This window comes from Nerophis lumbriciformis, linkage group LG09, assembly GCF_033978685.3.
Source record: "Nerophis lumbriciformis linkage group LG09, RoL_Nlum_v2.1, whole genome shotgun sequence".
In the NCBI taxonomy this organism is placed as follows: domain Eukaryota; kingdom Metazoa; phylum Chordata; class Actinopteri; order Syngnathiformes; family Syngnathidae; genus Nerophis; species Nerophis lumbriciformis.
This window is the reverse complement of record NC_084556.2, coordinates 8,373,747-8,400,000: the sequence shown is the minus strand read 5'-3', so window position 1 is coordinate 8,400,000 and position 26,254 is coordinate 8,373,747. Positions and strand designations below refer to the sequence as shown.

Here is a 26,254-nt window from a genome sequence, read left to right as displayed (position 1 = left end):
TAGCAACAACTTTTTTACGTCACAGCCTAATTCCGAAATGAAATACATTCATTTTTGTTCTCAAAATTTTGCAGAAAATGCCCCATAATGACAGTCTGAAAAGTTTTTGTTTTTTTTTTGCATTGATTGATTGATTGAAACTTTTATTAGTAGATTGCACAGTACAGTACATATTCCGTACAATTGACCACTAAATGGTAACATCCGAATAAGTTTTTCAACGGGTCCACGTTAATCAATTCATGGTAAAAAAAAATGCATTTACAATTTTAAAAAATACATGTAAAGTTTACATACACTTGTAAAGAACATAATGTCATGGCTGCCAATAATTTCTACAACTCTTATTTTTTTGTGATGTAGTGAATGGAGCACATACTAGTTGGTCACAAAAACATTCATGAAGTTTGGTTCTTTTATGAATTTATTACGGTTCTACTGAAAATGTGACCAAATCTGCTGGGTCAAAAGTATACATACAGCAATGTTAATATTTGGTCTGGGTATTGTGGCCAAACAGCTCAATTTGTGTTTCATTTGACCACAGAACTTTCCTCCAGAAGGTCTTATCTTTGTCCATGTGGTGTCAGATGAATTAAAAATTGAGCTGTTTGGCCACAATACCCAGCAATATGTTTGGAGAAAAAAATGTGAGGCATTTAATCCCAGGAACACCATTTCTACCGTCAAGCATGGTGGTGGTAGTATTATTCTCTGGGCCTGTTTTGCTGCCAATTGAACTGGTGCTTTACAGAGAGTAAATGTGACAATGAAAAATGAGGATTACCTCCAAATTCTTCAGAACAACCTAAAATCATCAGCCCGGAGGTTGGGTCTTGGGCGCAGTTTGGTGTTCCAACAGGACAATGACCCCAAACACACGTCAAAAATGGTAAAGGAATGGCTAAATCAGGCTAGAATTAAGGTTTTAGAATGACCTTTCCAAAGTCCTGACTTAAATGTGTGGACAATGCTGAAGAAACAAGTCCATGTCAAAAAACCAAAAAATTTAGCTAAACTTGACCAATTTTGTCAAGAGGAGTTGTCAAAAATTCAACCAGAAGCTTGTGGATGGCTACCAAAAGCGCCTTATTGCAGTGAAACTTGCCAAGGGACATGTAACCAAATATTAACATTGCTGTATGTATACTTTTGACCCAGCAGATTTGGTCACATTTTCAGTAGACCCATAATAAATTCATAAAAGAACCAAACTTCATAAATGTTTTTTGTGACCAAAAAGTATGTGCTCCAATCACTCTATCACAAAAATATAAGAGTTGTAGAAATGATTGGAAACTCAAGACAGCCATGACATTATGTTCTTTACAAGTGTACGTCAACTTTTGACCACGACTGTAAGTAATCACAGCATTTGCTCAGTACTTTGATGATGCACCTTTGGCAGCAATTACAGCATCAAGTCTTTTTGAATATGATGCCACAAACTTGGCACACCTATCTTTGAGCAGTTTCGCCCATTCCTCTTTGCAGCATCCCTCAAGCTTCTTTGGATTGGATCTAAAGCATACTTGCAAACCCTCCCGGATTTTCTGGGAGACTCCCGAAATTCAGCGCCTCTACCGAAAACCTCCCGGGACAAATTTTCTCCCGAAAATCTCCCGAAATCCAGGCGGACCTGAGTGACGTGTCGACAGCCTGTTTTCACGTCCGCTTTCCCACAATATAAACACAGTGCCTGCCCAATCACGTTACAAGTGTAGAATGATCGAGGGCAAGTTCTTGGTTTCTTATGTGGGTTTATTGTTAGGCAGTTTCATTAACGTCTTCCCAGCGCGGTAACAACACACAACAACAGCAGTCACGTTTTTGTCTACCGTAAAGCAGTTTGTCTGCCGTAAACAGCAATGTTGTGACACTCTTAAACAGGACAATACTGCCATCTACTGTACATGCATATGTGACAATAACATCTACGGCTTTTAGAGAGTGCAGTGCACAACTGCGCACACAACAAGGAGACGAAGCAGAATGCATCATCAGAGAGGGTGTTCAGCATGGTTAGAAAAATAGTGACAAAGGATGGACAATTCAACCCTTAACCCAACAATGAGTAGATGAGTGTTATGTGTGTGTAACTGTGTAAATAAATGAACACTGAAATTCAAGTATTTATTTTATATATATATATATATATATATATATATATATATATATATATAGCTAGAATTCACTGAACGTCAAGTATTTTTTATATATATATATATATATATATATATATATATATATATATATATATATATGAAATACTTGACTTGGTGAATTCTAGCTGTAAATATACTCCTCCCCTTTTAGCCACGCCCCAAACCACGCCCCCGTCCCACCCCACCCCATATATATAATAAAATTAAAAAAATTAAAATATATATATATATATATATATATATATATATATAGATATATATATATATAATAAAATAAAAAAATTAAAATAAATATATATATATAGCTGAGATAGGCTCCAGCGCCCCCCGCAACCCCGAAGGGAATAAGCGGTAGGAAATGGATGGATATATATATATATATATATATATATATATATATATATATATATATATATATATATATATGTATATATATATATATATATACATATATATATATATATATAATAAAAACTGGAGAGGCTACTTCAGTGCCACCGTCAAAAGTAGCAGAAACAACACGGGAGATAGCAGTTACGAGTTAGAAGCCGTTTTCGATTGGCGTAGGATATCGGCGCTACGGGTTATCTTCGTCGGTGGGAGGGACCATCGCGTCCTACTGGTCAGTTACCGCCCACCTTAAGCTGGGCAGCCCCCGGTTAATAAGGTACTGACCCGCCACAGGCCGCCTGCTTCATCGGGTGCTTGGAGCTTAAAGGACTGACTTGACAAGCGGACTGTAAATACTGCACCAGGCAAACAACGAAAACAGAAAAAAACTGCCTGTCTTGCGTTTAGCAAGCTGGAACGTCAGAACCATGAGTCCTGGCTTCTCGGAAGATCTATCCACGGTTGACGACAATCGGAAGACGGCCATCATCAACCGCGAGCTCAAGAGGCTCAACATCGATATTGCTGCCCTGCAGGAGACGAGACTCCCCTCAGACGGCTATATCAGAGAAGAAGACTACACCATATTTTGGCAGGGAAGAGAGCCACAGGAACGTCTGCATGGCGTCGGACTTGCAGTGAGGAACTCCTTACTCTCCTCAACTGAACCACCAAGTGGAGGCACAGAACGCATACTTTCTCTTCGCCTGTCAAGTGCTTCAGGTCCAGTAAACATCCTGAGCATTTATGCTCCTACTCTTCGCAGCTCTACAGAGGCAAAGGATCAGTTCTACAATCATCTGGACTCTATCATCACTGACATTCCTGCCACTGAGCACCTATTCTTACTAGGAGACTTCAATGCTCGAGTGGGATCAGACCATGACTCTTGGCCCAAATGCATTGGACACTTTGGCATAGGAAAACTAAACGAGAATGGACAGAGACTACTAGAACTCTGTTCTTACCACCACCTTTGTATTACCAACACATTCTTCTCAACAAAGCCACATCACAGGGTTTCCTGGAGGCATCCCAGATCCAAAAGTTGGCATCAACTAGATCTAATCATCACAAGAAAATCGTCAATGAACTGCGTTCAAATCACCCGCAGCTATCACAGCGCTGACTGTGACACGGACCATTCACTGATTGGCAGCAGGGTGCGTCTTCAGCCCAGACGGATTCACTGTACAAAGCAGAAAGGTCGCCCACGCCTAGATACTGCCAAAATGCATGCCCCCGACCTACGTGAATGCTTCGCCGAGTCCATCGAAAATGCACTCCAGGACTGCCCTGCTGGTAATGCTGAAGAACGATGGAACTACATCCGCGATGCTGTTCACAGCACAGCCATGGCCATCTATGGTAAGAGAGAAAAGAAGAACCCAGACTGGTTTGTCGCTGGGTTTGCAGAGATGGAGCCCATCATCGAAGCCAAGAGAACAGCCCAAATGAGTTATAAGAACGATCCATCTGCAAAGACACTTGAGGCTCTCAGGAAGACAAGAAATAAAGCCAAACGCATTGCAAGGCAATGTGCTAACAGCTACTGGCTTGACCTCTGCGAGAGTATCCAACTGGCTGCAGATAACGGTAATTCTCGTGGCATGTATACAGGTATGAAGAAAGCTTTCGGACCAACTACCAAGAAGGTAGTGCCACTGAAATCCTCCACAGGAGAAGTCATCACAGACCGTGGGCTCCAGATGGAAAGATGGGTCGAGCACTACCAGGAACTCTACTCCCGGGATATTGCAGTCAATGACACTAAAATTGAGAACATCGAGAACCTACCTGTCATGGATGATCTCGACAAGCTCCCAACCTTAGCGGAGCTCAAGAAGGCAGTCAACTCCCTTACCTGTGGCAAAGCTCCAGGGAACGATGGCATTCCCACTGAGATCATCAAGAACAGTAAGGACACTGTTCTTCTAGACCATCTTCATGAGCTTCTATGTCAATGCTGGGATGAAGGAACAATTCCTCAGGATAAGCGTGACTCAAACATCATCACACTGTACAAAAATAAAGGGGATCGCAGCGACTGCAACAATAACCGTGGAATATCCCTCCTAAGCACTGTCGGGAAGACCTTCGCTAGAGTGTTACTCAACAGACTGCAATTGCTTGCTGCCCGTGTATATCCAGAATCACAATGTGGATTCAGGTCGGGGAGATCGACCATTGACATGATATTTTCTGTCAGACAATTACAAGAGAAATGCCGTGAGCAGAGACAACCATTGTATATCGCCTTCATCGACCTTACAAAGGCCTTCGATTTAGTTAGCAGGAAGGCTCTCTTCAAGCTTTTGCACAAGATAGGCTGCCCACCAAAGCTGTTGAAGCTGATAACATCATTCCATGAAGATATGCAAGGAACTATCCAGTGTGACGGCTCCGCATCAGTCCCATTCCCAATTGAGAATGGAGTGAAGCAAGGATGCGTGCTTGCTCCTACGCTCTTCGGAATCTTCTTCTCGTTGCTAGTGTCAGAAGCATTCAAATCATCTGACGATGGTGTTTACCTACACACAAGGAGCGACGGGAAACTGTTCAACCTCACACGTCTCCGGGCAAAGACTAGAGTGCGTAAAGTCCTCATCAGAGAGATGCTCTTTGCAGATGATGCTGCTCTGGCCGCACCATCAGAGGAAGCACTACAGAGGCTGATCAACAGCTTTTCTGATGCATGCAAAGACTTTGGCTTAACTATAAGCCTCAAGAAGACCAACATTATGGGACAAGATATGCGCAACATTCCAAGGATCTCCATTGGAAACCACACCCTGCAAGTTGTTGAGAACTTCACCTATCTTGGCTCAACCATATCCAGCAATCTCTCTCTCGATGCCGAGCTCAACATCCGCATCGGCAAAGCATCTACAACGATGGCTAGACTCTCCAAGCGTGCTTGGGAGAACACACTGCTAACCATCAACACGAAAATGAAGATCTATCAAGCCTGTGTTCTCAGCACTCTACTTTATGGCAGCGAGTCATGGACCTCGTATGCACGCCAAGAGCGCCGTTTGAACTCCTTCCATCTTCGGTGCCTGAGGCGGATTCTGGGAATCAAATGGCAGGATCGCATCCCGAATAAGGATATCCTCGAGAAAACAGGAATGAAGACAATCTTCGCTCTCCTTACACAACAACGTCTGAGATGGCTTGGCCATGTAAGTCGAATGGATGACAGTCGCATTCCAAAAGACATCCTGTACGGAGAACTGGCCTCTGGAACAAGGGCTGTGGGAAGACCTGTCCTTCGTTTTAAAGATGTGTGTAAGCGTGATATGAAGGCCAGTGACATCAACCCATTAAACTGGGAAGCTTCTTCAGCTGAACGTGGGAAATGGAGGAAGTTAGTGAAGGAGGGCGTACATCAGAGTGACTTAAGAAGAGTAAGACAGTGGGAGGAGAAGCATGAACGTAGAAAGCGAACAGTCACACCACTACTGAATCAACCAACAATACAATATGTATGCAGGAACGGCAACAAAGCATGCCTGTCAAGAATTGGCTTATATGGTCACAACAGGCGTTGCACATGACATGAATTGACATTTGTGCGCAAAACTCTATTGTCTCTCGAGACAGACAGATGCCAGATATATATATATATATATATGTATATATATATATATATATATATATATATGTATATATATATATATATATATATATATATATATATATATATATATATATATATATATATATATATGTCTTAATAAGGTTATCCAAAAAAATAGTGCTCGATACCGTAGTAGAGCGCAATATATGTATGTGTGGGGGAAAAAAATCACAAGACTATTTCATCTCTACAGGCCTGTTTCATGAGGGGGGGTACCCTCAATCGTCAGGAGATTTTAATGGGAGCATTCGCATACCATGGTTTATATAGGGCACAGAGTGGGTGGGTACAGGCTGGCCTAGGGGCGTGGTGATTGGCTCAAATTCCTCAATCTGATTGACAAACACTTTCCCAAAGACAACAACCTAAGAAAAGTATTCAACAAGAACAACATCAAATTGAGCTACAGCTGCATGAACAATATACGACAAATCATCTCAAACCACAACAAAACAATTGCAAATGAGCCGTCGACCCCCAGTCAGAACGACTCCAAAACCAACAAAGCATGTAACTGTCGAAAGAAACCTGATTGCCCTCTCAACGGGGGGTGCTTACAAACATCAGTTGTCTACCAATCTAAGGTAATACGCAAGGACATTAACACATCCGACACATATGTAGGATTAACCGAGGGTGAATTCAAAACCAGATGGAACAACCACAAGGCTTCTTTCAGGAACAAAAACCTGCGAAATACCACAGAACTCAGCAAACACATTTGGGACCTCAAAGACAATAATGTTGAATATTCAATAACATGGCAAATTCTTGCATCCAGCACACCTTACAATAGTGGTAATAAAAGATGCAACCTATGCTTGAAAGAGAAACTGTTTATTATTTACCGTCCAGACCTGTCATCCCTCAACAAGCGCAGCGAAATTGTAACAACATGCCGCCATAGACGGAAACACCTCCTAGGTAACACATGAGCCAATCACCACGCCCCTAGGCCAGCCTGTACCCACCCACTCTGTGCCCTATATAAACCATGGTATGCGAATGCTCCCATTAAAATCTCCTGACGATTGAGGGTACCCCCCCTCATGAAACAGGCCTGTAGAGATGAAATAGTCTTGTGATTTTTTTTCCCCACACATACATATATATATATATATATATATATATATAGCTAGAATTCACTGAAAGTCAAGTATTTCTTATATATATATATATATATATATATATATATATATATATATATGAAATACTTGACTCCTCCCCTCTTAACCACGCCCCCCCCCTCCTCCCCCACCTCCCGAAATCGGAGGTCTCAAGGTTGGCAAGTATGATCTAAAGTGTTTGTTTTCATCCAGGATGTTTGGGCAGATAGGTGACAGAGGTGCATCAAGAAAATATTGAGCAAAGACTGTAAATACTTATGTACAAGTGATTTTTTTATCAAGTTTTAATACATTTTCCAAAAAAAATAAAATACAACTTTTCATATTGTGTGTAGATTTTTGAGGACTTCAATGAATGTATTCCATTTTGGATTAAGGCTGTGACATAACAAAACGTGGAAAAAGTGAAGCACTGTGAATACTTTCCGGATGCACTGTACTTTACTATTTTAGTCTAATTAGATATTCACCGAGTGCAAAAGCATCCTAAACAGCAGATATGGAAATAAGAAGTAAACCGGAAAAAAGAAGTGTTTCCCATACATTGATTAAAATTACAAATATATTAAAAAAAAGTAAATATCTATTTGTTTTATTTGGTTTTAGAAATACTTTGCGTGACAGTAAGTAACACTTATATGTCATTGTCGATTATGCATATTATATGATGACATCATGTTGACACTGCAAAGGCCACGCCCCTATGGCCACAAGTATAATGGCAATTTTTGGGAAACCCTGAAAAGGTAAATATTACTGTGGCTATTTTGAACCAATACGTTTCTGTCTCTGTTATTCTGTTATTGTACATTTAGTGACTATTAAACTGAAGTGTGTACTCACTTTACTCAAAACACAAATAAATATAAAAACAATGAATCACAAGTTCATCCTTAAGGAAATCGTCCCATTCGCTTTGGAGTGTATGTTTTATAATAGAAGATATTGTTCCACCAATTCTAGAACCTGAAGCGCGTGGCGGAGGTGTGGATGGACGAGTACGCCGAATACATCTACAAGCGTCGACCCGAGTACCGCCACCTGGCTGCGGGCGACATGACGGCGCAGAAGAAGCTGCGGAGCCAACTCAACTGCAAGAGCTTCAAGTGGTTCATGAATGAGGTGGCCTGGGATCTGCCCAAACACTACCCGCCGGTGGAGCCTCCTGCCGCCGCCTGGGGAGTGGTAAGTACGCCAAACGAACAGGAAACTCCGCTTTTTGGTGTACGACTTGCACGCCTGTTGGTTGTCGTAGGTACGAAACTTGGGCAACAGCATGTGCATGGAGACAAAACATTTTGTGTCGGGAAGTCCCATACGCCTGGAAAACTGTGCCACGGCGCGGGGGGAGGTGAGCTGGAGCAACGGACAAGTGAGTTTTCATTTAAAAAGTCATGATTATTGGTGTGAAATTTTGTTTTCAAACGTAAGGAAAGGGTAAGTTGTACAAAAAAAAGTTTTTCAAGAATGGCAACAACTTCTCTAATATGAAAAGTCATGAAAATACAAACCCCGATTCCATATGAGTTGGGAAATTGTGTTAGATGTAAATATAAACGGAATACAATGATTTGCAAATCCTTTTCAACCCATATTCGATTGAATGCACTACAAAGACAACATATTTGATGTTCAAACTCAAACTTTTTTTCTTTTTTTTTTGCAAATAATAATTAACTTAGAATTTCATGGCTGCAACACGTGCCAAAGTAGTTGGGAAAGGGCATGTTCACCACTGTGTTACATGGCCTTTCCTTTTAACAACACTCAGTAAACGTTTGGGAACTGAGGAGACACATTTTTTAAGCTTCTCAGGTGGAATTCTTTCCCATTCTTGCTTGATGTACAGCTTAAGTTGTTCAACAGTCCGGGGGTTTCCGTTGTGGTATTTTAGGCTTCATAATGCACCACACATTTTCAATGGGAGACAGGTCTGGACTACAGGCAGGCCAGTCTAGTACCCGCACTCTTTTACTATGAAGCCACGTTGATGTAACACGTGGCTTGGCATTGTCTTGCTGAAATAAGCAGGGGCGTCCATGGTAACGTTGCTTGGATGGCAACATATGTTGCTCCAAAACCTGTATGTATCTTTCAGCATTAATGGCGCCTTCACAGATGTGTAAGTTACCCATGTTTTGGGCACTAATACACCCCCATACCATCACAGATGCTGGCTTTTCAACTTTGCGCCTATAACAATCCGGATGGTTCTTTTCCTCTTTGGTCCGGAGGACACGACGTCCACAGTTTCCAAAAACAATTTGAAATGTGGACTCGTGAGACCACAGAACACTTTTCCACTTTGTATCAGTCCATCTTAGATGAGCTCAGGCCCAGCAAAGCCGACGGCGTTTCTGGGTGTTGTTGATAAACGGTTTTCGCCTTCCATAGGAGAGTTTTAACTTGCACTTATAGATGTAGCGACCAACTGTAGTTACTGACAGTGGGTTTCTGAAGTGTTCCTGAGCCCATGTGGTGATATCCTTTACACACTGATGTCGCTTGTTTTTGCAGTACAGCCTGAGGGATCGAAGGTCACGGGCTTAGCCGCTTACGTGCAGTGATTTGTCCAGATTCTCTGAACCCTTTGATGATATTACGGACCGTAGATGGTGAAATCTCTAAATTCCTTTCAGTAGCTGGTTGAGAAAGGTTTTTCTTAAACTGTTCAACAATTTGCTGACGCATTTGTTGACAAAGTGGTGACCCTCACCCCATCCTTGATTGTGAATGACTGAGCATTTCATGGAATCTACTTTTATACCCAATCATGGCACCCACCTGTTCCCAATTTGCCTGTTCACCTGTGGGATGTTCCAAATAAGTGTTTGATGAGCATTCCTCAACTTTATCAGTATTTATTGCCACCTTTCCCAACTTCTTTGTCACGTGTTGCTGGCATCAAATTCTAAAGTTAATGATTATTTGCAAAAAAAAAACGTTTCAGTTTGAACATCAAATATGTTGTCTTTGTAGCATATTCAACTGAATATGGGTTGAAAATTATTTGCAAATCATTGTATTCCGTTTATATTTACATCTAACACAATTTCCCAACTCGGGGTTTGTACATTGAAAAAGAGGTGTGTCCAAACTTTTTGCCTGTACTATATATATATATATATATATATATATATATATATATATATATATATATATATATATATATCCATATATATATATATATATATATATATATATATATATATATATATATATATATATATATATATCCATATATATATATATATATATCCATATATATATATATATATATATATATATATATATATATATATATATATATATATATATAGCATTCAGTTTACAAAGGCAAAGGGTAAAAACAGTATCAAAAGATGGCTATGAACTTTGAAATACGAAGAATACCTCTGTACGAAAAGTTAAAAAAAGATTTAATAAACACATTCTCATCTCATGTTTTATAAACTGTTAAGAGATTGATTATTTAAAAAGTGTTGCTTTTTTCGAATACTAAAAGTAGTTACGAATACTAAATGTCCGAAGAGTCAACTGGTCCATTGTCTAAAATGGCAAGGCAATTTCTACAAAAAAAAATGTAAAGACATTTGGTCAATTCAAAAAGTGGTTGATCCAAAGTTGCAGAAAAATTGTACAAAAATGTAGTGATTTGTTGTTCTTAAATTTCCTTGTAAAATGTGCAAAATTTCTAAAAGTGTAAAAAAAAAAAAAGTGCTATCAGTTCTTAAAAAGTGTGTTTACAAACAAAAAAAGTTATCCAAAAAGATGGCTATGCATTTTGAAAAACGATAAAGTAAAAGTACATTTATACAAAAAGTTAAAAGTAATAATTCAAGAATTAAGAAAGAAATTAAAACACATTTTCATCCATAATAACTCAAGGTTTTACAAACTATCAATGGTTCCAAAATTATTTTTCTTTCAAATTCTAAAAATCAATCAATCAATCAATCAAAGTTCATTTATATAGCCCTTAATCACAAGTGTCTCTGGGCAAAAAAAAACTTAACCCAATGGGATAGAATGAGAAACTTTGGAGGGGACCGCAGTGGTACCCCGGGCGACCGGTGCAATGGACGTCGAGTGGATCTAGTTAATAATGGGAGAATCCAGTCCATAGTGGGACCAGCAGGGGATCATCTTGAGTGGAGACAGGTCATCAGTGCAGAGACGTCCCCAATTGATGCACAGATGAGTGGTCCACCCCGGGTCCCGACTTTGAACAGTTAGCGCGTCATCTGTGGTCACCTAACAACCTCTACACGCAGGAGAGGGGGGCAGCGCAAAAAAGAGACGGCAGATCAACTGGTCTAAAAGGGGGGTCTATTTAAAGGCTAGAGTATACAAATGAGTTTTAAGATGGGACTTAAATGCTTCTACTGAGGTAGCATCTCTAACTGTTAGTTAGAGATGCTAAAAATAAGGCTAGAATTGATTGATTGATTGAGACTTTTATTAGTAGGTTGCACAGTGAAGTACATATTCCGTACAATTGACCACTAAACGGTAACACCCGAATAAGTTTTTCAACTTGTTTAAGTCGGAGTCCACTTAAATTGATTCATGATACAGATATATACTATCATCATAATACAGTCATCACACAATATAATCATCAGGGTGTATACATTGAATTATTTACATTATTTCCAATTCGGGGGAGGGGGGGGGGGGGGGTTTGGTTGTTATCATCAGTCATCAACAATTGAGAACAGATAAATGGATATTGAAACAGTGTAGGTCTGACTTGGTAGGATATGTACAGCAAAGTAGTGGACATAGAGAGAGAGAGAGAGAGATCAGAAGGTATAAGAAAAATATCTGTATTTGATTGTTTACATTTGATTATTAACAACAATCCTGGGGAGGGTGTTAGTTTAGGGTTGAAGTTGCCTGGAGGTGTACTTTTATTGCGGTTTTGAAGGAGGATAGAGATGCCCTTTCTTTTATACCTGTTGGGAGCGCATTGCACATTGATGTGGCATAGAAAGAGAATGAGTTAAGACCTTTGTTAGATCGGAATCTGGGTTTAACGTGGTTAGTAGAGCACCCCCTGGTGTTGTGGTTATGGCGGTCATTTACGTTAAGGAAGTAGTTTGACATGTACTTCGGTATCAGGGAGGTGTAGCGGATTTTATAGACTACGCTCAGTGCAAGTTGTTTTACTCTGTCCTCCACCCTGAGCCAGCCCACTTTGGAGAAGTGGGTAGGAGTGAGGTGGGATCTGGGGTGGAGGTCTAGAAGTAATCTGACTAGCTTGTTCTGGGATGTTTGGAGTCTAGATTTAAGGGTTTTGGAGGTGCTAGGGTACCAGGAGGTGCATGCGTAATCGAAAAAGGGTTGAACGAGAGTTCCCGCCAGAATCTTCATGGTGCTTTTGTTGACCAGAGAGGAGATTCTGTAGAGAAATCTCGTTCGACTGTTGACCTTTTTGATTACCTTGGTTGCCATTTTATCACAGGAAAGATTAGCCTCTAGAATGGAACCTAGGTAGGTGACCTCATCCTTCCTGGTGACAACAATGTCACCCACTTTTATAGTGAAGTCATTGACTTTCTCAAGGTTTATGTGGGACCCAAGTGTGTGGATAGCTTGTTGTCAGCGAGCCAGGTGCAAGTTCTACAGAGTTCAATAGTTCAATAGAAATAGTTCCGAATACTAAATACTGAAAGTAACGAAGCGGTAACTAATCAATTGTCTACGATAGCAAGGCAGTCTCAACCAAGAAAAAAAATAAAGAGATTTGATCAATTCCAAAAGTGTATGTTCTAAAATTGCATGGTCAAGTACAAAAAGGTAAAAAAAAAAAAAAAAGTGTATAAAAATGTATAAAAACAATCAGTATTAAAGTTCTGCGTTTCCAAATACGAAAGGTAAACGCTGTACAAAAAGATTGGATCTACTCATTCAAAATTGTACGAAAAGTTAAGTGGTTAATTTTCCAGGTGTTGCTCCCCTTTCACAAATACCAAAAAAAAAAAATATTTTCCGAATTGTTTAGTATTAAACATGTATGAAATGTATGTATTATGTAGGTGGGGACAGAAATGGCACAAACAAGCCAAACTGCTTGAATAATGTTTTTGTTTGTGATTGTGGTGGACTTTCCTGAAGAGTAGTTTCCAAGCGTGGTTTGATCCATTGCTCTGTTGTTGATGCAGTAAATTGTCCCACAGGTAATTGTGTTCCTAGCGCTAAACACACACTTTATTAACTTTACACGCTCCTCAAGGAGTGTGTTTGTTGCCGCGCGTCACAGCCAAGATGTATAATCACCAGCTTATAATGCAGCCCTAATGGATTGTATGTCTCCTTTTGTCTCCTCTCCTCAAACGCTGCGACCGGCAGCTCTGACACTTTAATTGCTTTAAACTGCGGATGCATTGTTATTTAATCCATGTCACAGTAGCCGTCTTTGTTACGGTCCCACCGAGGAATGGATTGGCCGCAAATCACAGGAGGGCCTTCTGGCAGGCACGCTTGTCGTTTTGTTTAGTTTAGTTGTTCTCTTTTGAGTGGAGAAAGTCGCTCAGGGAAAGCTAAGAGACGGGAATATTATTGATTTAGTTAGATTTTTCTCCATTCAGAAACCCTCTTCGACAGTTTCTCATTTTAATTAAAGGAACAATGACGCTGTCTGTTTAATTACGTGCAACTGTAATTAAAAGTACGGCTCCCCCTAGAGTTAGGACTGTAAATCAAATCATTACATATATGTTGAGATTTAACCACGAGACTTGGCCAAAAGTTTGAACACACCTTCTTATTCAATGTGTTTTCTTTATTTTCATGACTATTTACATTGTAGATTGTCACTGAAGGCATCAAAACTATGAATGAACACATGTGGAGTTATGTACTTAACAAAAAAAGGTGATGTAACTGAAAACATGTTTTATATTCTAGTTTCTTCAAAAAAAAAGCCTGCCTTTGCTCTGATTACTGCTTTGCACACTCTTGGCATTCTCTCGGTGAGCTTCAAGAGGTAGTCACCTGAAATGGTTTTCACTTCACAGGTGTCATGGTTTTGATGCCTTCAGTGACAATCTACAATGTAAATAGTCATGAAAATAAAGAAAACGCATTGAAATGAGAAGGTGTGTCCAAACTTTTGACCTGTACTGTATATATATATATATATATATATATATATATATATATATATATATATATATATATATATATATATATATATCCATCCATCCATTTTCTACCACTTATTCCCTTTGGGGTCGCTGGAGCCTATCTCAGCTACAATCGGGCGGAAGGCGGGGTACACCCTGGACAAGTCGCCACCTCATCGCAGGGCCAACACAGATAGACAGACAACATTCACACTCACATCCACACACTAGGGCCAATTTAGTGTTGCCAATCAACTTATCCCCAGGTGCATATATATATATATATATATATATATATATATATATATGTATATATATATATATGTGTGTATATATATATATATATATATATATATACACATATATATATATATATATATATATATATATATATATATATGTATGTGTGGGGAAAAAAATCACAAGACTATTTCATCTCTACAGGCCTGTTTCATGAGGGGGGTTCCCTCAATCATCAGAAATCTCCTGATGATTGAGGGAACCCCCCCTCATGAAACAGGCCTGTAGAGATGAAATAGTCTTGTGATTTTTTTCCCACACATACATATATATATTGCGCTCTACTACGGTATCGAGCACTATTTTTTGGATAACCTTATTAAGACATATATATATATGTATGTATATGTATATGTATATACACTAGGGTTGTACGATATACTGGTATTAGTGTAGTACCGCGATACTAATGAATCATTTGCGGTACTATACCGCATGTGAAAAGTATTTTATTTAATGACAAACTTGCAATAACAAACATGTTTATAGTTAAAATAAAGCCAATAATGCAATTTTTTGTGGTCCCCTTTATTTAGAAAAGTACCAAAAAATATCGAAATAATTATGGTACAGGTACAGGTACCAAAATATTGGTTTCGGAACAACACTAATATATACACATACATATATGTACACGCGCATGCATCCCGTATTATTTTTTTACCCTCGGTCCATTCCGTAGAGTGGAGCCACAAGCTGGAAAACAACGAGCAGAAATGCACACAGAAAAGGGTACATTATAGAAATCTCTGATCCAAAGCCATGGCAAGTTGTTCTCCCGACAAGTAGAGAAAACGTTATCTTCAATCGCCATGAGACGACATCATTGGAGGGAACGCTGCCGGCGCTCCCTCTTGTCCTTGGCTTTGGACCTGATATTTCCGTATTGTACCCTTTTCTTTGTACCATTTCTGCTTGCTACTTTCCCGCTTGTGGCTCATCAGGAAATAGTGAAAGCAGCCACATTTTCCCACGCTACGGAATGGCCCGAGGGTCAAAAATGATTCAGAACGCCTGTGTGTAAATCTCCCGTTGAAAAGATTAGTGCTTACAAAGTAACTTATAGTTAACATGTTATTATCGCGTTAACTTTGACAGTTGTAATATATGTATGGATGTAAATGTATACATGTATGTATATAGATAATATAAATAAATATATATTTATCTGTACAGTAATCTATTTATTTATTTATATATATTTATATTTATTTATTTATTATATATATATTATATATATTATTTATATATATTTATTTATTTATATATGCACCTTATTGCTTTTTTATCCTGCACTACCATGAGCTTATGTAACGAAATTTCGTTCTTATCTGTGCTGTAAAGTTCAAATTTGAATGACAATAAAAAGGAAGTCAAGTCTAATATGTAAGTATGTAAATGTTTGTATGTATGTATGTATGTATGAATATATGTGTGTATATGTATATATACAGCATATATATATATATATATACATATATATATATATATATGTATATATATATATATATATATATATATGTATATATATATATATATGTATATATATATATATATATATGTATATATGTATATATATATATATATATATATATATGTATATATGTATATATATGAAATATTAGTAATTTATGTATCAATAATATTAAACACTGTACAAATAAATAGCAGTAATTCAGCTGAGCTGCTTTATATATTGATTTAAATGAAAATGTATTGACTAAAAACAGTTGAATATTATAAGTAACATAGTGTAGTATTTCATATGTAAAAAATATAACATATAATGTATATTGTAAAATTAATTAATACTGTTAAATGAATAAAAGTACATGTTATTAATGTATTTCATAAAAATGTTAACACAAACTATTATTGCAATATATAGTTATTTATTCAGAATATTGAATACTGTACACATAAAATGTCAGTAATTTTTTACTTTAAATTAAATATTAGCAAGGTGGTTTGTGTGTAGGAGCCTATTTAATATTAATAATAATAATAGTACTGATTATAATTATACTACCTTGTTTTGTTTAACAGAACAGTGTTTTATCTGAAAACCTACTTGCAGGGGTTCACATTCGGGTGGCGGGAGGACATCCGCGTGGGCGACCCCTTGCACACAAAGAAGGTTTGCTTCGACGCCGTCTCCAACAACAGCCCCGTCACGCTGTACGACTGTCACGGCATGAAGGGCAACCAGCTGTGGCGCTACCGAAAGGTAAACAACACTTTTTATTTTTTACAGTCCATGACATGATATGTAGCACGTACAGTCGTGGTCAAAAGTTGACATACACTTGTAAAGAACATTATGTCATGGCTGTCTTGAGTTTCCAATCATTTCTACAACTCTTATTTTTTGTGATAGAGTGATTGGAGCACATACTTGTTGGTCACAAAAAAACATTCATGAAGTTTGGTTCTTTTATGAATTTATTATGGGTCTACTGAAAATGTGACCAAATCTGCTGGGTCAAAAGTATACAGGTAAAAGCCAGTAAATTAGAATATTTTGAAAAACTTGATTTATTTCAGTAATTGCATTCAAAAGGTGTAACTTGTACATTATATTTATTCATTGCACACAGACTGATGCATTCAAATGTTTATTTCATTTAATTTTGGATCTCAGGAAACAGAGTGGACCGACACCAGCAGATGACATGGCACCCCAAACCATCACCCAACCATGCAAATTTTGCATTTCCTTTGGAAATCGAGGTCCCAGAGTCTGGAGGAAGACAGGAGAGGCACAGGATCCACGTTGCCTGAAGTCTAGTGTAAAGTTTCCACCATCAGTGATGGTTTGGGGTGCCATGTCATCTGCTGGTGTCGGTCCACTCTGTTTCCTGAGATCCAGGGTCAACGCAGCCGTCTACCAGCAAGTTTTAGAGCACTTCATGCTTCCTGCTGCTGACCTGCTCTATGGAGATGGAGATTTCAAGTTCCAACAGGACTTGGCGCCTGCACACAGCGCAAAATCTACCCGTGCCTGGTTTACGGACCATGGTATTTCTGTTTTAAATTGGCCCGCCAACTCCCCTTACCTTAGCCCCATAGAAAATCTGTGGGGTATTGTGAAAAGGAAGATGCAGAATGCCAGACCCAAAAACGCAGAAGAGTTGAAGGCCACTATCAGAGCAACCTGGGCTCTCATAACACCTGAGCAGTGCCAGAAACTCATCGACTCCATGCCACGCCGCATTAACGCAGTAATTGAGGCAAAAGGAGCTCCAACCAAGTATTGAGTATTGTACATGCTCATATTTTTCATTTTCATACTTTTCAGTTGGCCAACATTTCTAAAAATCCCTTTTTTGTATTAGCCTTAAGTAATATTCTAATTTTGTGACACACAGAATTTTGGATTTTCATTTGTTGCCACTTCAAATCATCAAAATTAAATGAAATAAACATTTGAATGCATCAGTCTGTGTGCAATGAATAAATATAATGTACAAGTTACACCTTTTGAATGCAATTACTGAAATAAATCAAGTTTTTCAAAATATTCTAATTTACTGGCTTTTACCTGTACATACAGCAACATCAATTTTGGTGATGTGGAAAAGTGATAATCAAATCAAATTAGCTTCATGGCATGGCCTCTTAACTTCATGTCAGTGATTGTGATTGACTACACCTGTTGACTTCTCTGAGCCCATTTAAATAGGGCTCATGCGATGCAGTCATTAGACTCGGTTACAAACGAGACAATGGGAAAGTCAAAGGAAATCAGCACAGATCAGAAAAAGCGAATCATTGACTTGAACAATCAGGAAAGTCACTTGGAGCCATTTCAAAGCAGCTTAATATGTTTGGAGGAGAAAATGTGAGGCCTTTAATCCCAGCAACACCATACCTACCGTCAAGCATGGTGGTGGTAGTATTATGCTCTGGGCCTGTTTTGCTGCCAATGGAACTGGTGCTTTACAGAGAGTAAATGGGACAATGAAAAAGGAGGATTACCTCCAAATTCTTCAGGACAACCTAAAATCATCACACTGCAAAAACTGAAATCAAAGTAAGATTAAATATCTCAAATAAGGGTGATATTTGCTTATTTTCTGTCTGATATGATCATTCTTCTCACTAAGCAGATTTTATGTTAGTGTTTTACTTGTTTTAAGGGTTTTGGTCCTAAATGATCTCAGTAAGATATTACAGCTTGTTGCTGAGATTTCTTTTCTTTCTTTCTTTAGTTTATTTCGAACATGAACACACTTACATCATAATACATCACACAATTTCATATCTTTTCATTTTACATCATGCCCGAAAAGGAGTAGGAAGAAGCAAAGCTTATTTAATCCTACCCCTTTCCCACTTCAAAGCGTTTACAAATATATAGAATAATTTACTGACCTTTTTATATAATAAAATAACATCTATGAATTAGTATACAACAGTTTTGTAATATGTAATTAATTAATTAATTCAGTCATTATTAACATACTGAGATGAAGAATATCTTATTTTCAATAAGGTTGGAAGTATTTCTCATAATTCTTCTTCTTTGTACTCTGTAAGCACTATTATTTTGAACAACCTCTTAAACTGGATCATATCAGTACAATTTTATGACCTATATTGAGTAAAACATGCTTGAAACTAGAATATCAACTGTTGCAAAGCTGTGTCATCAACACTCACAAGTATAAAACTACTTTTTTAAAGTAATCATTTCTTATTTCAAGCATGGAAAAAAAAAATCATGATGCCGAGCGCATATCATTATGTCAAGATAATGGCACTAGCATTTACTTAATTTAAGAATATTTTTCCACATATTGAGCAAAAAGGTCTCTTCTTTTTTTTCCACCAAGAAAAGTGCACTTATTAGTGAGAATATACTTATTTTAAGGTATTTTTGGGTTCATTGAGGTTAGCTAATTTGACTTGTTTTGGAAAGTCTTGACCAGCCGAATTTTCTTGTTCTATTGGCAGATAATTTTGCTTATTTCAAATAAAATACCCCTTATTTTTGTATTATTTTTTTTTCTTGTTTTTGAACACTGACTTTTTGCAGTGCAGAGGTTGGGTCTTGGGCGCAGTTGGGTGTTCCAACAGGACAATAACCCCAAACACACGTCAAAAGTGGTAAAGGAATGACTAAATCAGGCTAGAATTAAGGTTTTAGAATGGCCTTCCCAAAGTCCTGACTTAAACGTGTGGACAATGCTGAAGAAACAAGTCCATGTCAGAAAACCAACACATTTACCGTATTTTCCGCACTATAAGGCGCACCGGATTATAAGGCGCACCTTCAATGAATGGCCTATTTTAAAACTTTGTTCATATATAAGGCGCACCGCATTATAAGGCGCATAGAATACACGCTACAGTAGAGGCTGGGGTTACGTTATGCATCCCGTAGTTGCGAGACCCGTTGTGGCTCAATATTGGTCCATATATAAGGCGCAACGGATTATAAGGCGCACTGTCAGCTTTTGAGAAAATTTGAGGTTTTTAGGTGCGCCTTATACTGCGGAAAATACGGTAGATGAACTGCACCAATTTTGTTAAGAGGAGTGGTCAAAAATTCAACCAGAAGCTTGTAGATGGCTACCAAAAGCGCCTTATTGATGTGAAACTTGCCAAGGGACATGTAACCAAATATTACCATTGCTGTAAATCATCAGCCTGGAGGTTGGGTCTTGGGCGCAGTTGGGTGTTCCAACAGGACAATGACCCCAAACATACGTCAAAAGTGGTAAAGGAATGGCTAAATCAGGCTAGAATTAAGGTTTTAGAATGGCCTTCCCAAAGTCCTGACTTAAACGTGTGGACAATGCTGAAGAAACAAGTCCATGTCAGAAAACCAACACATTTACCGTATTTTCCGCACTATAAGGCGCACCGGATTATAAGGTGCACCTTCAATGAATGGCCTATTTTAAAACTTTGTTCATATATAAAGCGTACCGCATTATAAGGCGCATAGAATAGACGCTACAGTAGAGGCTGGGGTTACGTTATGCATCCCGTAGTTGCGAGACCCGTTGTGGCTCAATATTGGTCCATATATAAGGCGCAACGGATTATAAGGCGCACTGTCAGCTTTTGAGAAAATTTGAGGTTTTTAGGTGCGCCTTATAGTGCGGAAAATACGGTAGCTGAACTGCACCAATTTTGTCAAGAGGAGTGGTCAAAAATTCAACCAGAAGCTTGTGGATGGCTACCAAAAGCGCCTTATTGATGTGAAACTTGCCAAGGGACATGTAACCAAATATTAACATTGCTGTAAATCATCAGCCTGGAGGTTGGGTCTTGGGCGCAGTTGGGTGTTCCAACAGGACAATGACCCCAAACATACGTCAAAAGTGGTAAAGGAATGGCTAAATCAGGCTAGAATTAAGGTTTTAGAATGGCCTTCCCAAAGTCCTGACTTAAACGTGTGGACAATGCTGAAGAAACAAGTCCATGTCAGAAAACCAACACATTTACCGTATTTTCCGCACTATAAGGTGCACCGGATTATAAGGCGCACCTTCAATGAATGGCCTATTTTAAAACTTTGTTCATATATAAGGCGCACCGCATTATAAGGCGCATAGAATAGACGCTACAGTAGAGGCTGGGGTTACGTTATGCATCCCGTAGTTGCGAGACCCGTTGTGGCTCAATATTGGTCCATATATAAGGCGCAACGGATTATAAGGCGCACTGTCAGCTTTTGAGAAAATTTGAGGTTTTTAGGTGCGCCTTATAGTGCGGAAAATACGGTAGCTGAACTGCACCAATTTTGTCAAGAGTAGTGGTCAAAAATTCAACCAGAAACTTGTGGATGGCTACCAAAAGCGCCTTGTTGCAGTGAACCTTGCCAAGGGACATGTAACCAAATATTAACATTGCTGTAAATCATCAGCCTGGAGGTTGGGTCTTGGGCGCAGTTGGGTGTTCCAACAGGACAATGACCCCAAACACACGTCAAAAGTGGTAAAGGAATGGCTAAATCAGGCTAGAATTAAGGTTTTAGAATGGCCTTCCTAAAGTCCTGACTCAAACGTGTGGACAATGCTGAAGAAACAAGTCCATGTCAGAAAACCAACACATTTGCCGTATGTTCCGCACTATAAGGCGCACCGGATTATAAGGCGCACCTTCAATGAATGGCCTATTTTAAAACTTTGTTCATATATAAAGCGTACCGCATTATAAGGCGCATAGAATAGACGCTACAGTAGAGGCTGGGGTTACGTTATGCATCCCGTAGTTGCGAGACCCGTTGTGGCTCAATATTGGTCCATATATAAGGCGCAACGGATTATAAGGCGCACTGTCAGCTTTTGAGAAAATTTGAGGATTTTAGGTGCGCCTTATACTGCGGAAAATACGGTAGATGAACTGCACCAATTTTGTTAAGAGGAGTGGTCAAAAATTCAACCAGAAGCTTGTAGATGGCTACCAAAAGCGCCTTATTGATGTGAAACTTGCCAAGGGACATGTAACCAAATATTACCATTGCTGTAAATCATCAGCCTGGAGGTTGGGTCTTGGGCGCAGTTGGGTGTTCCAACAGGACAATGACCCCAAACATACGTCAAAAGTGGTAAAAGAATGGCTAAATCAGGCTAGAATTAAGGTTTTAGAATGGCCTTCCCAAAGTCCTGACTTAAACGTGTGGACAATGCTGAAGAAACAAGTCCATGACAGAAAACCAACACATTTACCGTATTTTCCGCACTATAAGGTGCACCGGATTATAAGGCGCACCTTCAATGAATGGCCTATTTTAAAACTTTGTTCATATATAAAGCGCACCGCATTATAAGGCGCATAGAATAGACGCTACAGTAGAGGCTGGGGTTACGTTATGCATCCCGTAGTTGCGAGACCCGTTGTGGCTCAATATTGGTCCATATATAAGGCGCAACGGATTATAAGGCGCACTGTCAGCTTTTGAGAAAATTTGAGGTTTTTAGGTGCGCCTTATAGTGCGGAAAATACGGTAGCTGAACTGCACCAATTTTGTCAAGAGGAGTGGTCAAAAATTCAACCAGAAGCTTGTGGATGGCTACCAAAAGCGCCTTATTCAATCTCAATCAATCAATCAATCTTTATTTATATAGCCCTAAATCACAAGTGTCTCAAAGGGCTGCACAAGCCACAACGACATCCTCGGTACAAAGCCCACATACGGGCAAGGAAAAACTCACCCCAGTGGGACGTCGATGTGAATGACTATGAGAAACCTTGGAGAGGACCGCATATGTGGGTAACCCCCCCCCCTCTAGGGGAGACCGAAAGCAATGGATGTCGAGTGGGTCTGACATAATATTGTGAGAGTCCAGTCCATAGTGGATCCAACATAATAGTAAGAGTCCAGTCCATAGTGGGGCCAGCAGGACACCATCCCGAGCGGAGACGGGTCAGCAGCGCAGAGATGTTCCCAGCCGATGCACAGGCGAGCGGTCCACCCCGGGTCCCGACTCTGGACAGCCAGCACTTCATCCATGGCCACCGGACCTGTGCCCCCCCCCCCCCCCCCCTCAAGGAAAAGGGGAGCAGAGGAGAAAAGAAAAGAAACGGCAGATCAACTGGTCTAACAGGGGGGCTATTTAAAGGCTAGAGTATACAAATGAGTTTTAAGACTTATTGATGTGAAACTTGCCAAGGGACATGTAACCAAATATTAACATTGCTGTATGTATACTTTTGACCCAGCAGATTTAGTCCCATTTTCAGTAGACCCATAATAAATTCATAAAAGAACCAAATTTATGAATGTTTTTTGTGACCAACAAGTATGTGCTCCAATCACTCTATCACCAAAAAATAAAAGTTGTAGAAATGATCGGAGACTCAAGACAGCCATGACATTATGTTCTTTACAAGTGTATGTCAACTTTTGACCACGACCATCTTTTTTTCTACTTCACCACAACCACTTTGTGTCCTTCCTTCCTGTTTGCGTCCTCTATCAGGACAAGAGCTTGTATCACCCCGTTAGCAACAGCTGCATCGACGGCAACGCCGGCGAGCGCCGCGTCTTCATGAACACGTGCGACCCCGCCTCCGCCAGCCAGCGGTGGCTCTTCGACAAAACCAACGACGACGTGCTGGAGGGCTTCAACCGCCAGGCGGAAGTTTGACTGACGGGGCTTTGGTCCCCGAATGTGCCGACATTCCCGCCTCCTATTTCCATGACTCTTATTTGCAGCCTCTCTCTCGCCGCCGGGTTCCTGATTTGAACACCTCCAGTTTATCTCCATGTCTTCCACCTCACAAATCCTCTATGTCTCGCCGCCTTCGACAACGCAATCCTGCCATGGGGCTCGGGGGCGGGCGGCGTCTCCGGGTGGTGGTGTCGTCGCCTGTTCTTCCTGGCTGAGCCTAAGTGGTTGTGACACCTGGGTGAAGCCAGGCAGAACCATTCGAAAAAATCCCCCCACACTCCTGCCTTCGCCTGCAACTTGATATAATCTGCTGTCCATCACTTTCCTCTCCTCCTGTCTGTTTTTAACTTTGGAAAATGTACTTTTTCCAGCTGCTATCGCCTCCTTTACGGTCTATTTTGCTGCTGCCCTCCTTGCTGGATGGACGGACCAACGCGGGGGGCTTTTTATGGGCGGCGGCGTCCACCCAGCTGACATCACTTTTAGCATAGAGCGCCAGCATGGGGGCCCTTACTCCAGGACTAGAGGCGGCGCTGTCACGCCAAATTTCTTCCCCCTACAAAAACCTCCCCCCCCACACATTTACTTTCGGGGTCATTTCCTCTTACGTCATTTCCTTTTACTTACGTCATTTCCTCTTACGTCATTGACAGCGATCGATAACACTTCGGCTTTGACACAGGACAGCAGCACACACAATATTGTAGTGAAATGGTTTCAACAATAATGTTGATTTAAAGTACAGACATTTAACAGTATTATATATTAATTAATATTAGTGAAATGGTGGTTCCTCTCTTTAAAAAGGGGAACCGGAGGGTGTGTTCTAACTATCGTGGGATCACACTCCTCAGCCTTCCCGGTAAGGTCTATTCAGGTGTACTGGAGAGGAGGCTACGCCGGATAGTTGAACCTCGGATTCAGGAGGAACAGTGTGGTTTTCGTCCTGGTCGTGGAACTGTGGACCAGCTCTATACTCTCGGCAGGGTCCTTGAGGGTGCATGGGAGTTTGCCCAACCAGTCTACATGTGCTTTGTGGACTTGGAGAAGGCATTCGACCGTGTCCCTCGGGAAGTCCTGTGGGGAGTGCTCAGAGAGTATAGGGTTTCGGACTGTCTGATTGTGGCGGTCCGCTCCCTGTATGATCAGTGTCAGAGCTTGGTTCGCATTGCCGGCAGTAAGTCGGACACGTTTCCGGTGAGGGTTGGACTCCGCCAAGGCTGCCCTTTGTCACCGATTCTGTTCATAACTTTTATGGACAGAATTTCTAGGCGCAGTCAAGGCGTTGAGGGGATCCGGTTTGGTGGCTGCAGGATTAGGTCTCTGCTTTTTGCAGATGATTTGGTCCTGATGGCTTCATCTGGCCAGGATCTTCAGCTCTCACTGGATCGGTTCGCAGCTGAGTGTGAAGCGACTGGGATGAGAATCAGCACCTCCAAGTCCGAGTCCATGGTTCTCGCCCGGAAAAGGGTGGAGTGCCATCTCCGGGTTGGGGAGGAGATTTTGCCCCAAGTGGAGGAGTTCAAGTACCTCGGAGTCTTGTTCACGAGTGAGGGAAGAGTGGATCGTGAGATCGACAGGCGGATCGGTGCGGCGTCTTCAGTAATGCGGACGCTGTATCGATCCGTTGTGGTGAAGAAGGAGCTGAGCCGGAAGGCAAAGCTCTCGATTTACCGGTCGATCTACGTTCCCATCCTCACCTATGGTCATGAGCTTTGGGTCATGACCGAAAGGACAAGATCACGGGTACAAGCGGCCGAAATGAGTTTCCTCCGCCGAGTGGCGGGGCTCTCCCTTAGAGATAGGGTGAGAAGCTCTGTCATTCGGGGGGAGCTCAAAGTAAAGCCGCTGCTCCTCCACATCGAGAGGAGCCAGATGAGGTGGTTCGGGCATCTGGTCAGGATGCCACCCGAACGCCTCCCTAGGAAGGTGTTTCGGGCACGTCCGACCGGTAGGAGGCCACGGGGAAGACCCAGGACACGCTGGGAAGACTATGTCTCCCGGCTGGCCTGGGAACGCCTCGGGATCCCCCGGGAGGAGCTGGACCAAGTGGCTGGGGAGAGGGAAGTCTGGGCTTCCCTGCTTAAGCTGCTGCCCCCGCGACCCGACCTCGGAATAGCGGAAGAAGATGGATGGATGGGATGGATGGATGGACATTTAACAGTATTATATATTAATTAATATTAGTGAAATGGTTTCAACAATAATCATACTTGCCAACACTCCCGGATTTTCCGGGAGACTCCCGAAATTCAGCGCCTCTCCCGAAAACCTCCCGGGACAAATTTTCTCCCGAAAATCTCCCGAAATTCAGGCGGACTCATGTCCTCCACAATATAAAAAAGCGTACCTGCCCAATCACGTTATAACTATA

At 40.5% G+C, this 26,254-nt stretch overlaps 1 protein-coding gene across 2 annotated transcripts in view; it reads left to right on the top strand.

Moving 5' to 3' along the window:
• Nucleotides 1–26,254, top strand: part of LOC133607759 (polypeptide N-acetylgalactosaminyltransferase 10-like) — a 277,472-nt gene that overhangs the window by 208,147 nt on the left and 43,071 nt on the right. The window contains exons 9-12 of one of the 2 annotated variants that reach the window (XM_061962698.2): nucleotides 8,286–8,507; nucleotides 8,578–8,694; nucleotides 16,830–16,979; nucleotides 23,689–24,882. In XM_061962698.2, coding sequence (XP_061818682.1) covers nucleotides 8,286–8,507; nucleotides 8,578–8,694; nucleotides 16,830–16,979; nucleotides 23,689–23,856 — 657 coding nt within the window. In that variant the 3' untranslated portion in view covers nucleotides 23,857–24,882. Of the gene's footprint in view, nucleotides 1–8,285; nucleotides 8,508–8,577; nucleotides 8,695–16,829; nucleotides 16,980–23,688; nucleotides 24,883–26,254 lie in introns of those variants that run through there. The other variant, XM_072913784.1, reaches the window with a different exon arrangement.